Below are 15,797 nucleotides of genomic sequence, written 5' to 3'. Positions count from 1 at the left end.
TCACCCTTGAAGTCGTCGGGGCGGTCGAAGCGCAGGTGCAGGCGGTGGCGGCGCCGGGCGGTGGCGCGGCAGGAGGTGGTGACGCCGAAGCAGAAGCAGGGCCGGCAGCGCGATGTCCCCGTCACCTGGAAGTGGCCCTCGGGGCACGGCCCTGCGGGGGACAGCGGGTGACGGGGACGGCGCCACGGCCAGGGGGGCAGGCTGGGGAGGGGACGGCGGAGGGACGCTCACCAGGGCGGGTGACGGTGAGGATGCTGTCGGGGATGCCGAACACCATGCCCAGGTTGTTGATGGCCTCGCAGGTGTAGGCGCCTTGGTCGGCTTCTTTCACGTCCCGGATGGTCAGTGTCCCCTGCCCGGCCTCGCTCACGATCGACACCCTGCACAGCACCCTTGGCACCCAGCACCCAAAACCAGCACCAGCACCCCGGGAGGAGCACAGCCCCGCTGCCCCCCCTGCTCACACCCAGGCCCCGCCCCCAATTCAAGCTCCGCCCCCAACTACAAGTCCCGCCCCCCTTCAAGCCCCGCCTACCGTGTAGCTCCCCGTCCAGAGCCCTCTTGGCCCTTGGCTCCGCCCACCACTTGAGGCCACGCCCCAATTACAAGCACTGCCCCGCGTTTAAGCCCCTCCCACCACCAGAGGCCCCACCCCCAAAGCCCAAGCCCCTCCTACTACCGCAGGCCCCGCCCCAAGCACAAGCCCCTCCCACCACATCAGCCCTAAAGCACAAGCCCCTCCCACCACAGACCACACCCCAATCACAAGCTCCTCCCACCACATCAGCCCTAAAGCACAAGCCCCGCCCACCACAGACCACACCCCAGTCACAAGCCCCTCCTTAATGATAAACCCCTCCCATCATAAGCCCCACCCCCTCCTCCAAGTCCCTCCCACCGAACCCCACAGCTGACTGCCCTTGCCCCTGCCGACCAATCCCCTTAGACCGCGCCCCTTATGCCCCGCCCACCGGGCCCCGCCCACGGAAGCCCCGCCCACCTGTGGCTGCTGGGGGTGTGGCCCCAGTTGAGGCGCCAGGTGATGATGGGGGTGGGGACACCGGTGGCCACACAGGTGAAGGTGACAGTCTGTCCCGGCACCGCCCGCACGGACTCCCGCGGGAGCGTCACCACCTGCGGGGGCACTGCCCGCCCCCCCGTGTCACCAACATTGTCACCGTCACCACCAGTGGGGACACTGCCCGCACTCCCATGTCACCAACCCTGTCACCATCACCACCAGTGGAGGCACTGCCTGTCCCCCCGTATCACCAACCCTGTCACCATCACCACCAGTGGGGGCACTGCCTGCCCCGCCCCGTGTCACCAACATTGTCACCATCCCCACCAGTGGGGACACTGCCCGCACCCCCATGTCACCAACCCTGTCACCATCACCACCAGTGGAGGCACTGCCAGCCCCCCCATGTCACCAACATTGTCACCATCCCCACCAGTGGGGGCACTGCCCGCACCCCCATGTCACCAACCCTGTCACCATCACCACCAGTGGGGGCACTGCCTGCCCCGCCCCGTGTCACCTACATTGTCACCGTCAGCACCAGTGGGGACACTGCCCGCACTCCCATGTCACCACCTGCCCCACCAGCACCGTAGGGACCGGGGCACCAGCACTTGGTCCCCAGCCTGCTTGGGGACAGTGTCACCAGTGGGGCACTGCTCAGGGACAGGGGCACTAGTACCGGGTCCCCACCCTGGCTTGGGGACAGGGTCACCAGGAGCAGCTTGGGGATGGTGGCACCCAGGGGCACTGCTTGTGGGACAGGGTCACCAGCACCAGGTCCCCAACGTATCTCAGGGACAGGGTCCCCAGTGCCGTACCCAGCACAGTGCCATGACACAGAGTCCCCAGGCACAGTGTCCCCAGCCCAGTACCGTAACAGCATCCCCAGGCACAGTGTCCCCAGCACACCACCACAACAATGTCCCCAGCCTGGTGTCCCCAAGGCAGCTTGGGCACAGTGTCCCCAGCCTGGTGTCATGGCACAGGGTCCCTGGCAGGCCTGGGGGTCCCTTGCACAGGTTGGGCACAGTGTCCCCAGCCTAGTGCCATGCCACAGGGTCCCCAAGCAGTGTCCCCAGCCCAGTACCATGTCACAGGGTCCCTGGGTGCAGTCTCCCCAGCCTGATGCCATTGCACAGGGTCCCTGGCAAAGCTCGGGCACAGTGTCCCCAGCCCGGTGCCACCACATCCCCGGCACAGCTGAGGCACCGCACCCCCAGCACCGGCACCGCGTCCCCGGCACTGGCCGAGCTGTCCCCCCTCCGGCAGCGCTGTCCCCTCCCAGTGTCACTCACCGCAGCCGACCTCGTCGGAGCGGTCGGGGCAGTCGGGCTCGCGGTCGCACTGGTAGCTGGCGCGGATGCAGGTCCCGCTGGCCACGCACCGAAACTCCGCCGGCCCGCACGCCGCGCCGGGCGCTTTGGTGGCTGCAGCGGTGACAGCGCCACGCGGTCAACCGGGCGGCGCGTCCCCGCGCGTGTCCCCAACCCCGCGCGTCCCCAACCCCGCGCGTCCCCAACTCACGGCAGCCGCTCTCGTCGGAGCCGTCGCCGCAGTCGTTCTCGCCGTCGCAGCGCCAGAGCTTGAGGGCGCAGTGCCCGTTGGCGCACTTGAACTCGTTGGGTTCGCAGGGCGAGGGGGTCCCTGGGTGACATGGGGGGGGTCAGCACCCACAGGGTGACCCCCGAAACCCCAAGCGTCCCCCCTCCAAACTCACCGCACGCCTCCTCGTCGCTGCCGTCGGCGCAGTCGGGCTCCCCGTCGCACACGTAGTCGCGGGGGACGCAGCGCCCGTCGGCACAGGCGGCTTCGCCCGCCTGGCACCCGCTGTACCCCCCCGGCACGGCGGGTTTTGGGGGACGGGGGGTGTGGGGGCGGCGGGGGGGTGGCGGGGGGGTGGTGGCGGCGGTGATGGTGCTGAGCGGGCGGGTGGTGGCGGCGGGACGGGCGGTGGTGGCGGGCGCCCGCGTGGAGGGGTCTGCGGGGATCGGGGGGTTATATGGGGGTACAAGAGAGGGATATGGGGTGCAGGGGGGTAATGGGGGGAAATGGGGGTTGCGGGGGTGTAGGGGGGTTATGCAGGAAATGGGGTGAGAGGGGGAAATGGGGATGCAGGGGGAGTCTATGGGGGAAATGGGGTGCAAGGGGGTTATGGGAGTGAAATGAGGGTTTGGGGGGGCTATGCGGGGGCTATGGGGGTGCGAGGGGGCGATATGGGGGTGCAGGGGAGTTATGGGGGGAAATGGGGGTTGTGGGTGTCTAGGGGGGGTTACGGGGGAAATGGGGGGGAAATGGGGTGAGAGGGGGGATATGAGGGGTTTATGGGGGGAAATGGGGGTGTCGGAGGGATATGGGGGTGCAGGGGCTTGTGGGGGTGTAGGGGGTTATAGGGGACTATGGGGGGGAAAGGGTGCGAGCAGGTGATATGGGGTTGCAGGGGGGGATATGGGGGGAAATGGGGGTGCGGGGGGAGTCTATGGAGGAAATGGGGTGCAGGGGGGTTATGGGGGTGAAATGGGGGTGTGAGGGGGCAATCTGGGGGTGCAGGGGGACTTATGGGGGGAAATGGGGGTGCAGGGGGGTGTGGGGGAGTCTATGGGGGAATGGTGTGCAGGGGGGTTATGGGGGTGAAATGGGGGTGTGAGGGGGCAATCTGGGGGTGCAGGGGGACTTATGGGGGGAAATGGGGGTGCAGGGGGATGTGGGGGGCTATGGGGGTGCAGGGGGAGTCTATGGGGGGAATGGGGTGCAGGGGGGTTATGAGAGTGAAATGGGGGTTGCGAGGGGCCATGAGGGGAAATGGGGGTTCAAGGGGGCAATATGGGGGTGCAGGGGGATTATGGGGGTTGTGGGGGTGCTGGGGGCAGTTACGGGGGAAAGGGAGGTGGGGGGGGGGGCTATGGGGAGAAACAGGGGTGCAGCGGAGTTCTGGGGGTCCAGAGGGGTTCTGGGGGCGCAGGGGGGCTCTGGGGTGCAGGGTGTTTTTTGGGGGCGCAGGGGGGCTGTGCAGGGTCCCTGGGGGTCTCACCGCAGCCCATCTCGTCGGAGCCGTCGCGGCAGTCGTGCCGCCGGTCGCACCGGTACTCGCCGGCCACGCACTCGCCGCTGCCGCAGCGGAACTCCAGGGGGGTGCAGGCGCGCGGGCGGGGGGTCACTGTGTGACAAGCCATGCGATCCATGGGGTGCTCCGAGCCCCCCAACCCCCCCAGAACCCCCTGGACCCCCATTCCTCCCCCTCCCGGTGCTCACCAGCCCCCAGGTGGCGGAACTGGAAGCCCATTGGGGACGTGTGGTAGGAGGCGATGGAGCCCCCGGCCAGCAGGTCCCGCAGGACCCCCCCCAGCTGCGCCGCGTCCCCGTTCCCCTCCGAGCCCACGTCCAGCTCCACGAACACGTCGCTGTCCACCTCTCTGGGGGGGGAAATGGGGGGTCAGCACCCCAAAAATGCTCTGTTGTGCACCCCAAGCTTCCCCTGCACCCCTAAATCTCCCCGTTGATTGCTGGATGGGTCTGTACCCACAAATTTCGCTGGCAGCGCTAAAATCTCCCTACATCCCAAAACCTCATGTGTATCCTCAACCTTCCCTGCACCCCAAAACATCCCCTACACCCCAAAACCTCATATGTATCCCCAAAACCTCACATGTATCCCCAAAACCTCCCCTGCACCCCAAAACCTCGTGTATCCTCAACCTCCCCTGCACCCCAAAACATCCCCTGCACCCCAAAACCTCATGTGTATCCTCAACCTCCCCTGCACCCCCAAACCTCACCTGTATCCCCAACCTGCCCTGTATTCCCAAAACATCTCCTGCACCCCAAAACCTCCCCTGCTCCCCCAAAAGTTCATCTCTATCCCTAACCTGCCCTGCACGCCCAAAACCTCCCCTGCACCCCATTCTTCCCATCACCCCAATCTTCCTCACAGGCCCCCCAAAACTTCTCTGCACCCCCCAAACCTCCTCACCACCACTAACCCCTCTATAGCCCCCCAAACTTCTCCATTGGCCTCCCCAATGCTCCCCGGACCCCCAAAACTCCCCTGTACCCCCAAACCTCCCCAGCACCCTTAAACCCCCCAACCAAAACTCCTCAGCCCCCCCAAACCTCCCCTGCACCCCCAACCCCTCCACAGCACCCCCAAACCTCCCCAACACCCCTACCCTCCCTATAGCCCCCCCAAACTTCTCCATTTACCTTCCCAATCACCCCAATTCTCCCTGTGCCCCGAAAGCTCCCCAGCACCCCCAAAGCTCCCCATCACCCCTAACTCCCCTATAGCCCCCCCAAACTTCACTATTGGCTTCCCCAATTACCCCAATTCTCCCTGTGCCCCCAAAGCTCCCCAGCACCCCCAAAACCTCCCCACAGCTCCCCAAACCTCCCCTGTACCCCCAAAACCTCCCCATCACCCTTAAACCCCTCAACCCAAACTCCCCAGCCCCCCGAATCCCCCTGCACCCCCGTCACCCCTAGACCCCTATAGCCCCCCCCAACTTCACTATTGACTTCCCCAATCACCCCAATTCTCCCTGTGCCCCCAAACTTCCCCAGCACCCCCAAAACCTCCCCACAGCCCCCCCAAACCTCCCCTGCACCCCCAATCCCCCCCAAATCTCCCCAGTGCCCCCCAACTCCCCATCACCCCAACCCCTCCACCCCCCCAATTCCCCTTGCACCCCCAAACCTCCCAAGCCCCCCCCAAATTCCCCCAGGCCCCCCCAAACCGCTCACTTGATGAAGACTACGCTGACCACCTGCTCCCCAGGCACCTTGTAATACTCCGACTCCAGCTGATTGGAGGGGGACAGCAAAAAATGGGGGGGTCAGCGTGGACGCTTGGGTGCCCCCCACCCCCAGCACCCCTTCCCGGAGACCCCCCCTTTACCGCATCCACCACGGCCTCAGAAATCTCCCGGAACTCCTCGGATTCGGGGTCCTCCAGCTGCCGGCTGTAGTCGATGCTGCGGGTGAAGTTCACCAGCGCGCGGAAATAAACTGGGGGGGGATGGTGAAAAATGGGGGGACGGGGGTTAATAATGGGCGAGGGGGTGAAATCCGCACCCCAAAAAATACCCCCTGTGACCACCCCCCGCATCCAGATGTGCCCCCCTCTCCCCCATGCAGATGTGCCCCCCATCCAGATGTGATGATATCTGGGGTTGGTGGAATATATAGGAGTCAGGGGGAAAAGTGGGGGTGTGGCAAAGGGGGGGGACCCCAAAATGTGTCACTTACTGAGCGAGGGGTCGTCCTCGGGCTCGGCCACCACCATGCCCGCCGGCGCGGGGGGGGGCCCGGGCGCTGCCCCCCGAGGAGGAAGAGGAGGAGGAGGAAGAAGAAGAGGAGGAAGAGGAGGATGGAGACAGAGCTTGAGAGCGGTGACAGGGGACAGCCTGGGGACAGGGGCCACCCCACGGCGTCCCCTTACCAGTGGGTGTCAGCCCGACGATGGGGACATGGGTGGTGGTCACTAGCGGCCAGGTGACACCGCTGCCATCCTCGCCGCTGCCATCTGCAATGGGGACAGTGTGGGTGGCACCAGGGTGGCACCTACCCATGGTGACATCTACCCAGGGTGGCACCAACCCACCCGGTACCACCGTATGGCTGGATGGCACCAGGTCCCACTGCCATCTGCAATAGGGACAGTGCGAGTGGCACCCATGGTGGCACCTACTCGTGGTGGCAGCAACCCACCTGGTGGCACCTTAACACTGGATGTCACCAAATCTCGTTCCTGTCTGCAGTGGGGACAGTGCAAGTGGCACCCAGGGTGGTACTCAGGGTGGCACCAACCAGGGTGACAGCCACTCGTGGTGGCACCAACCCTCACAGCGTCACCTTACTGCCAGATGCTATCAGATGCCACTGCCATCTGCAATGGGGACAGTGCGAGTGGCACCCAGGGTGGCACCCAGCCATGATGGCAGCCCCCAGGGTGGCACCCACGCGTGGTGACAGCCACCCATGGTGACACCTTCTCGTGGTGGCACCCAGTGCCACCTTTCCACCAGATGCCACCATATCCCACTGCCGTCTGGACGAGGGACAGTGTGAGTGGCACTTTGCCCCTGGTGACATTCAGCCACGGTGTCACCAACCCACCCGGTGCCACCTTAACGCTGGATGTCACCAAATCTCGTTCCTGTCTGCAGTGGGGACAGTGCGAGTGGCACCCAGGGTGGTACCCAACCATGATGGCACCCAGCAGGGTGACACCCACCCATGGTGGCACCAACCTTCACAGTGTCACCTTACTGCCAGGTGCCATCAGATCCCACTGCCACCTGCAATGGGGACAGGGTGGGTGGCACCCAGGGTGACAGCTACACAAAGTGACATCCACTTCACGGTGACACTCACCCACCCGGTGCCACCTTACTGCCAGATGCCACCATGTCCCGTTGCCATCTGCAATGGGGACCGCAGGGGTGGCACCCATGGTGACACCCACCCCCTCATGGCACCCAGTGCCACCTTTCCAAGAGATGCCACCAGATCCTGCTGCCATCTGCAATGGGGACAGTGGAGGTGGCACCCAAGCGTGACGGCACCCCCCCATGGTGACAGCCACTCATGGTGACACCTACCCATGGTGGCACCTGGTGCCACCTTTCCACCAGGTGCCACCAGGTCCCGCTGCCATCTGCAGTGGGGACAGCATGAGTGGCACCTCCGGGGGCACCCACCCATGGTGGCACCTACTCATAGTGACACTCCCCACGGTGACACCCACCCAGAGTGGCACCCACTGACCTAGTGCCACCTCACTGCCAGATGCCACTGTCATCTGCAATGGGGACCGCAGGGGTGACACCCACCCCCTCATGGCACCCAGCGCCACCTTCCCACCAGATGCCACCAGGTCCCGCTGCCATGTGCAATGGGGACAGCGCGCGTGGCACCCAGGGTGGCACCCTCCATGGTGACAGCCCCCACGGTGTCACTCACCGCCGGACGCCACCAGGTCCTCATCGTCGGAGAGCTGTGCGTAGTAGCGGCGTCCCCGCGTCCCCCCGACGTGATCGGCCACCGTGTCCTCGGGGAAGGAGGTCTCGGCCACGCCCCGGGTGCCGCGGGTGACCTGGGGGGGACACACCGGTCACCCCCCCGCTGGGTGTCCAGCCACGTCACCGCGGGGGGGACACGGGGGGCCGGGCCGGGGCTGCATTGCTGCACGGTGGCGTCACCGCGGGGATGAGCTCATCGGCCCCTGCATTCCTGAGCGCCACGGCAGCGCACACGCGTGTGCAACGCGGAGAGGGGGAGAGCGGGCTGGGCACACACGCGTGCAACGCGGAGCGGGGGAGAGCGGGCTGGGCACACGCGTGTGCAACGCGGTGGGGGGAGAGCGGGCTGGGCACACGCGTGTGCGACGCGGAGGGGGGGAGAGCGGGCTGGGCACACGCGTGTGCAACGCGGGGCGGGGGGAGAGTGGGCTGGGCACACGCGTGTGCAACGCGGAGGGGGGGAGAGCGGGCTGGGCACACACGCGTGCAACGCGGAGCGGGGGAGAGCGGGCTGGGCACACGCGTGTGCAACGCAGGGCGGGGGGAGAGCGGGCTGGGCACACGCATGTGCAACGCGGAGGGGGGGAGAGCAGGCTGGGCACACGCGTGTGCAACGCTGCACATGCGCACGCTGACACGCGGCTGCACGCACGCGGGTGTGCACCATTGTACGTGTGCACCATTGTACGTGTGCACCGACACAGGAATGTGTGCATGCTGCCACATGGCTGCACACACATGTTTGCACCATTACGTGCGTGCACAGACACAGGGATGTGTGCGCACACTGACACGTGGCTGTGCAATGCGTTTGCACCTTTATGCATGTGCACTGACCTGGGGATGTGTGTGTGCACGTGTTTGCACCATTACATGCCTGCACAGACACGGGGATGTCTGCGTACACTGACACATGGCTGTGCACACACATTTGCACATTTGTGCAAGTGCGCTGACCCGGGGATGCGTGTGCACACATTTGCACCATTATGTGCATGCACAGACACAGGGATGCGTGTGCACACTGACACGTGGCTGTGCACATACGTTTACACCTTTATGCACATGCACTGACCCGGGGACGCGTGTGCACACGTTTGCACCATTATGTGCACGCACCGATGCAGGGACACACACAGCAGCGTGTGGCCGAGCATGCGTTTGCACCACTACATGTGCACACGGGCACACGTGCACACACGGACACAGGGTTGTGCACACGCATTTACACCACCACACTCCTGCACCAACACGAGGACACGTGTGCACAATGACACGACTGTGCACGTGTGTTTGCACCACTGCACGTGTGCACCAACACGAGGATGCGTGTGCACAATGACACGGCCATGCACGTGTGTTTGCACCACTGCACGTGTGCACCAACACGAGGACACGTGTGCAAAATGACACGGCTGTGCACGTGTGTTTGCACCACCGCACGTGTGCACCGGCATGGGGACGCGCGTGCACACGTGTCGCCGCACGCGTCAACCCGCAGCTGTGCACACGCATTTGCACGCACATGTGTGCACCGGCACGTGACCGCGCACACCCATTTGCACCGCGCTACGTGCGCACACGCGCAACACCCCACACACGCGTGTGCAGTGACAAACCAACACCAAGCGTGCGCTCGCCCCCGTGTGTGCACCCCCACGGCGCCACGTGCCGTTTGCACCCCCGACCGTGCACACACGCGCGTGTGCCCCCCCGTGGGTGCCCCCACCCGTGCGGTGCCAGCGTTGGGTGCCCCCCCGCCCCGGCGCCCGCGGCGCCCAGGAATCCGATGGGGCAGCACTTTGCTGTGCAAACAACGCCGGGGGATTAAGCGGGTGCGCGGGGGGAGAACGACAAAAAGGGGGGACAAGGGGGGACGTGGCCACTTGCCCACACAAGGCGGGGGGGCCGCAGCGCCCCGTGGGTGCCAGCACAGCCACGGCTGCTCAGGAGGGGGGTGCAGGGGGGAAACTGAGGCACGGAGGAGCCCGCGGGCGCAGGGAGCGTGCGGGTGCGGCGCCCCTTCTCCCCACACGTGCGCCGAGCGTGGGGGGTCTCTGCTGTCCCCACACACACACTGAACATGTGGGGTGTCTGCCCCACTCCCCACACGTGCACCGAGCGTGTGGGGTCTGTGCGTCCTCTCCCCACTCATGTACTGAGCATGTGGGTTCTCTGCCATCACCCCCCACATATGCGCTGAGCGTGTGGGGTCTCTGCTCTACCTCCCCACACATGCAACGAGCGTGTAGGGTCTCTGCCCCCTCTCCCCACACATGTCCCGAGTGTGTGGGGTCTCTATTCTCGCTCCCCACACATGCACCAAGCTGAGGGTGCTCAGCCCCACTCCCCACACACGCACTGAGCTCATGGGGTCTCTGCTCTAACTCCCCACACATGCAACAAGCGTGTAGGGTCTCTGCTCTCCCCACACACGCACTGAGCGTGTGGGGTCACTGCTCTACCTCCCCACACATGCAACGAGCATGTGGGGTCTCTGCCCCCTTTCTCCACACATGTACCGAGTGTGTGGGGTCTCTGTTCTCACTCCCCACACATGCACCAAGCTGGGGGTGCTCAGCCCCACTCCCCACACATGCAACGAGCATGTGGGGTCTCTGCCCCCTTTCCCCACACATGCACCGAGCTCATGGGGTCTCTGCTCTCCCCACTGAGCAAGTGGGTTCTCTGCCATCACCCCCCACATATGCGCTGAGCGTGTGGGGTCTCTGCTCTAACTCCCCACACATGCAACGAGCGTGTAGGGTCTCTGCCCCCTCTCCCCACTCATGCACTGAGCATGTGGGGTCTCTGCCCCTTCTCCCCACACATGCACCAAGCTGAGGGTGCTCAGCCCCACTCCCCACACACGCACTGAGCGTGTGGGGTCACTGCTCTAACTCCCCACACATGCAATGAGCATGTGGGGTCTCTGCCCCCTTTCCCCACACACGTACCGAGTGTGTGGGGTCTCTGTTCTCACTCCCCACACATGCACGAAGCTGGGGGTGCTCAGCCCCCCTCCCCACACGTGCACCGAGCTCATGGGGTCTCTGCTCTCCCCACTGAGCATGTGGGTTCTCTGCCATCACCCCCCACATATGCGCTGAGCGTGTGGGGTCTCTGCTCTAACTCCCCACACATGCAACGAGCGTGTAGGGTCTCTGCCCACTCTCCCCACACATGCACCAAGCTGAGGGTGCTCAGCCCCACTCCCCGCACATGCACCGAGATCATGGGGTCTCTGCTCTCCCCACACATGTACTGAGTATGTGGGTTCTCTGCCATCACCCCCCCACACATGCACTGAGCGTGTGGGCTCTCTGCTCTAACTCCCCACACATGCACCAAGCTGGGGGTGCTCAGCCTCACCCCCACACACGCACCGAGCATGTGGGGTCTCTGCTCTCCCCACACATGCACTGAGTGCGTGGGGTCTCTTCTCGCTCCCCACACATGCAACGAGCATGTGGGGTCTCTGCCCCCTCTCCCCACACATGTCCCGAGTGTGTGGGGTCTCTGTTCTCACTCCCCACACATGCACCAAGCTGGGGGTGCTCAGCCCCACTCCCCACACATGAACCGAGCACATGGGTTCCCTGCCCCCTCTCCCCACACCTGCACTGAGCTCATGGGGTCTCTGCTCCCCCCACACCTGCACTGAGCTCATGGGGTCTCTGCTCCCCCCACACCTGCACTGAGCTCATGGGGTCTCTGCTCCCCCCACACCTGCACTGAGCTCATGGGGGTCTCTGCTCCCCCCACACCTGCACTGAGCTCATGGGGTCTCTGCTCCCCCCACACCTGCACTGAGCTCATGGGGGTCTCTGCTCCCCCCACACCTGCACTGAGCTCATGGGGTCTCTGCTCCCCCCACACCTGCACTGAGCTCATGGGGTCTCTGCTCTCCCCACACACGCAGGGAGCGGGGGGCGCTCAGCCCCCGGCGGGCAGGCGGAAGGGCAGCTGCCTGTCCCGCGGGTCACCAGCGGTGGCCGGGGAGGGGACAATCACCCCTCTCCTGTTACCGGAAGCCTCCCCGCGCCGCGGCCCCGCAGCCGGACGCCTGGGTTCCCCCGCCGCCGGGGCACCGCGCCCGGCCGGACGCCACGGCCGCCGCCGCCGCTCACTTTTTCCACTGGCCGGCCCAAATCCTGCCCCGCACCCTGGGGACAACGGGGGGGCTGAGGAAGAGGAGGGTGAGGAAGCGCCACCCTGGCCCACGTGCAGCTTCGCTCGACTGACCTCGTGTCCCAAATCTGGGGGGGGGGGGGACGGGACGGGACTCAAACCCCCACCCCAACTTGGATGCGTCCCCTTGTCCCAAGAGCAATGACCCCCACCAAATCTGGATTTCCCCCCCCTTACTTCATCCGGCTGAGGAAGAGGAGGTGACGCACAGCAGGAATAATAACCGGGGGGGTTATTAATAGCAGCCCCCCCAGCCTTATTGTTCCCCCAAGGTCGCGGCTACAAGGTGTTTCCCCCCCCCCCCAAAAAAAAAACCCTATTCTCCTCCCCTGGGGATCCCCAGGGACTGAGGGACCCCGCTGAGGTGCTGAGCCACCCCAGGTTTGGGGGGGCCGGGACCCTCCCCCATGTTTTGGGGGGGCTGCCAGTGCAGCTGCCGGGATGCTGGTCCCTGGGGGGGGGCACAGGCAGCTGCTTCAACCCGCCCCCGGTGATTTGGGGGTGAAAACAGCTGCGGGGTCAAAGTCCCTCCCACGGGGGGGCCCCAAAATATGTCCCCCCCCCGCGCCGCATTCCTCCCTGCTGGCATTGCCTAATTTATACCAAAAGAGCCGGCTTTGGGGTGGCGGGGCGGGGGAGAATGGGAACGCCCCGGGGGCACAGGGGGACCCAGGCGTCCTGGAGGGGACCCAGGCGTCCTGGCGGGGACCCAGGCGTCCGGGCTGGCCACCCCCTGCTCTTCCTCCTCCTCCTCCTCCTCCCGGCCAGGCCATCTTTGGCGATGGGAAAGAGCCGAAGCGCCGGGAGCGCGCGGGGCCACGTGCGCCTGGGACCTCGGGGGGGGGGCTCTGGGGGGTCCCCAAATGTCCCCAAGGGTTCCCACGGGGGACACGAGCCCCCCCCCCAGAAGTTTGGGGGCGAGCGAAGCCGGCAGGAGCGCGCACACGCGTGCACAAGCGTGGACAAGCACACGCGAGCGTGCAAGAGCGAGCGTGCAAGCACGAGGGTGCTGGGAGCGCCCGGGGGGTGCGTGTTCGTGCACACGCGTGTCCCCCCCACCCCCCCTGGTTCCCACCCCTTCCCCCCCAGGCCTGGCAGATCTTATCGCACATTCCTGCTGTGCCCTCACCCCCGTTAACCCTTCACGGCCCGGGGGGGGTGGGGGGGCACCCCCATCACCTCCCACAGCAGCCCCCCCCTGCAGTGGGTGGGCCCCCCCTTTGTATTTTTTAAGGGGGCACATTCCTCAGCATCGAGATGGGGAGGGATATTGGGGTGCCAACCCAGCAGGGTGTCCCCAGATCCCCCTGTCCCATGGCAGAATGGGGCGGGGGGGGTGCAAAGTGGGACCCCCCCACACACACTCCATCCCCACCAGCCCCCCCCGGGCCGTGGGTGGGAGCCCCACGCGGGGGGGCAGCGCTGCCAGCATGGCCCCGAGCAACAAGGCCCCCTCTGTTCTCAGCCCCGGGCACCGTCCCAGCCCCAAACCACCCCCCCCCGACACAGGGGGGCCCCCCCACATCACCACCAGCCCCCCCACCCCACTTGTGGACCCCTCCTCAAATAGGGGGTTCCCAGCTCCCCAGCACAAACCCACCCCGCGCCCCCCCGGGGGGCACCCAGAGGGGTCACCCCCCCACACCCTGCACCCCAGCTGGGTGTGACCCCCCAGGGACACCCCCACACACAACCCCCCTCCCTCCCGGGGGGGTATTTCGGGAGGCGTTATTTTTAGGGTGGCCGGCGCCACCCGTCACCCTTTAAATTTAGCCAAGGCGGGAGAGGGGGATGGGGTTTGGGGGGGGGTAGCACCCCAAAAAAAAAGGATGTGCTCCTATGTGTGCCCCCCGCCCCCCCAGGGCGAGGGGGGCAGTGGGGTCCGGGGGGGTCACAGCTTGACCTGTGGGGTCAGGGACCATGGGTGGCTTTGGGGGTGATGGGAACCCCCGACCCCAGGGCTTGGGGGACCCTGAAGGGACAGGGGGGTGACAGGGACCCCACTCATCCCAGGGGGACCCCAATTCCCTGAGGGGATGGGGGAGTAAGGGGTCCCCGTGTGCCCCGGGTTCATGGGGGGCCCCAATCCCCAGATGGGACAGGGCATGAGGATGGGGACCCCTTGGTGACCCTGGTTCCCTGGTGGGACAGGGCAGGATGTTGGGGTCCCCACATGCCCCTGGTATGGGGGGGACACCCCAACTCCCTTAGGGACCGGGGCAGGGTGCCAGGGACCCCGCATGCCCCTGGTACAGGGGGGGTGACACCCCAATCTCTTAGGGGACGGTGATTCCGCATCCCCTTGGTGCTGGGGGACCCCAGTTCCCTGATGGGACAGGGCAGGATCCTGCAACCCCTGCTCCGGGGGGGATACCCCAATCCCATAGGGGACAGGGACCCCACACCTCCTCAGTGCCCAGGGGGACCCCAATTCCCTGCCAGAGCAAGGCAGGGTCCCCACATCCCCCTAGTAAGGGGGTGACACACCCCAATAATTCCCTCAAAGCACGATGTTGGGGACCCCACAGCCTCCTGTAGCTCAGAGGAGGGGACCCCAATTCCCTTCAGGCACAGGGCAACCCCCCAAAATCCTTTAGGGGACCCCAATTCCTGCAAGGGAGCCCAACTTCTACAAGGGACCCCAAGTCCTGAAAAAAAAAAACCAGTTCCTGCAAGTGACCCCAACTCCTGCAAGTGACCCCAAGTCCTGCAAGTGACCCCAAGTCCTACAAGGAACCCCAACTCCTTTAGGGCGCCTCAACTTCTCCAAGTCACCCCAACTCCTGCAAAGGATCCCAACTCTTGCAAGGCAACAGAACCCCATGGGGGACCCCAGCTCCGGGGGGGGATTCCCAGCGCCGCGGGGGAACCCCAAGCCCTTCAGGAGCCCCCAACCCTCGTCCGGGACCCCGGCTCCCCTGGGGCCCGCGGGGACACTCACTCCGAGGGCTCCGAGCAGCAGGAGGGCGCCCAGCGCCGCCGCTCCCCGCGGCCCCATCGCCCGCTCCGGCCCCGCCGCTCCGGCCGCTCCGGTCGCTCCGCTCGCTCCGCGCCGCCGCCCGCCCGGTCCCGGCCCCGGGGCCGCTCCGCCCATCCCGGCCCGCGCGGGGCGGGGCCCCGGGGGCGCGCACAGGGCTGGGGGGGGCACGGGGGGGACGGGCACGAGCATGGGGGGGGCAGCGCTGGGAACTCGTGCGGGGACGCGGAGAGGAACGGGGGGCAGCTCCGTGAACTTGTGCGGGGACACGGCGGGCGGAGTGGGGACAAGGGGGACAGCTCTGTGCGCGCTCAGGGGGACGCGGGGGGGGCATGGGGACACCGAGGGGTGCAGGGGGACACCTCTGGGAACTTGTATGGGGACACCAGGTCCGTGGAGACACTTCTGGGAACCTGCAGGGGGACACGGGAGTGCGTGGGGACACCGGGCGACAGCTCTGTGCACGCCCACGGGGACAGCGGGGGGAGTGCATGGGGACAGCGGGGGGGTGCGTGGGGGCACCTCTGGGAAGGGGACGTGGGGGGCGTGGGGACGTGGGGAGAGAACGGGGAGCACCTCTATAAACTTGTGC

The 15,797-nt window shown here is 66.0% G+C and overlaps 1 protein-coding gene across 3 annotated transcripts in view; it reads right to left on the bottom strand.

Annotated features, from left to right (window-relative positions):
- HSPG2 (heparan sulfate proteoglycan 2) overlaps positions 1–15,301 on the bottom strand; it is a 52,811-nt gene extending 37,510 nt beyond the window's left edge. For 2 of the 3 annotated variants that reach the window (XM_082070104.1, XM_082070106.1), the window contains exons 1-14: positions 15,170–15,301; positions 7,979–8,111; positions 6,456–6,539; positions 6,263–6,328; positions 5,913–6,022; positions 5,759–5,817; positions 4,274–4,434; positions 4,053–4,178; positions 2,742–3,002; positions 2,549–2,668; positions 2,320–2,451; positions 1,001–1,145; positions 232–380; positions 5–151 (exon numbers count right to left, since the gene is read on the bottom strand). In XM_082070104.1, the coding sequence (XP_081926230.1) occupies positions 5–151; positions 232–380; positions 1,001–1,145; positions 2,320–2,451; positions 2,549–2,668; positions 2,742–3,002; positions 4,053–4,178; positions 4,274–4,434; positions 5,759–5,817; positions 5,913–6,022; positions 6,263–6,328; positions 6,456–6,539; positions 7,979–8,111; positions 15,170–15,226 (1,750 nt within the window). In that variant the 5' untranslated portion in view covers positions 15,227–15,301. The remainder of the gene's footprint in view (positions 1–4; positions 152–231; positions 381–1,000; positions 1,146–2,319; positions 2,452–2,548; positions 2,669–2,741; positions 3,003–4,052; positions 4,179–4,273; positions 4,435–5,758; positions 5,818–5,912; positions 6,023–6,262; positions 6,329–6,455; positions 6,540–7,978; positions 8,112–15,169) is intronic. The other variant, XM_082070105.1, reaches the window with a different exon arrangement.
- Between the last annotated feature and the right edge of the window lie 496 nt (positions 15,302–15,797).

Source organism: Streptopelia decaocto (assembly GCF_964273445.1).
Source record: "Streptopelia decaocto genome assembly, chromosome: 20".
In the NCBI taxonomy this organism is placed as follows: domain Eukaryota; kingdom Metazoa; phylum Chordata; class Aves; order Columbiformes; family Columbidae; genus Streptopelia; species Streptopelia decaocto.
Note: the sequence above shows the minus strand (reverse complement) of the source record. Positions and strands in the feature narration are given on the sequence as shown.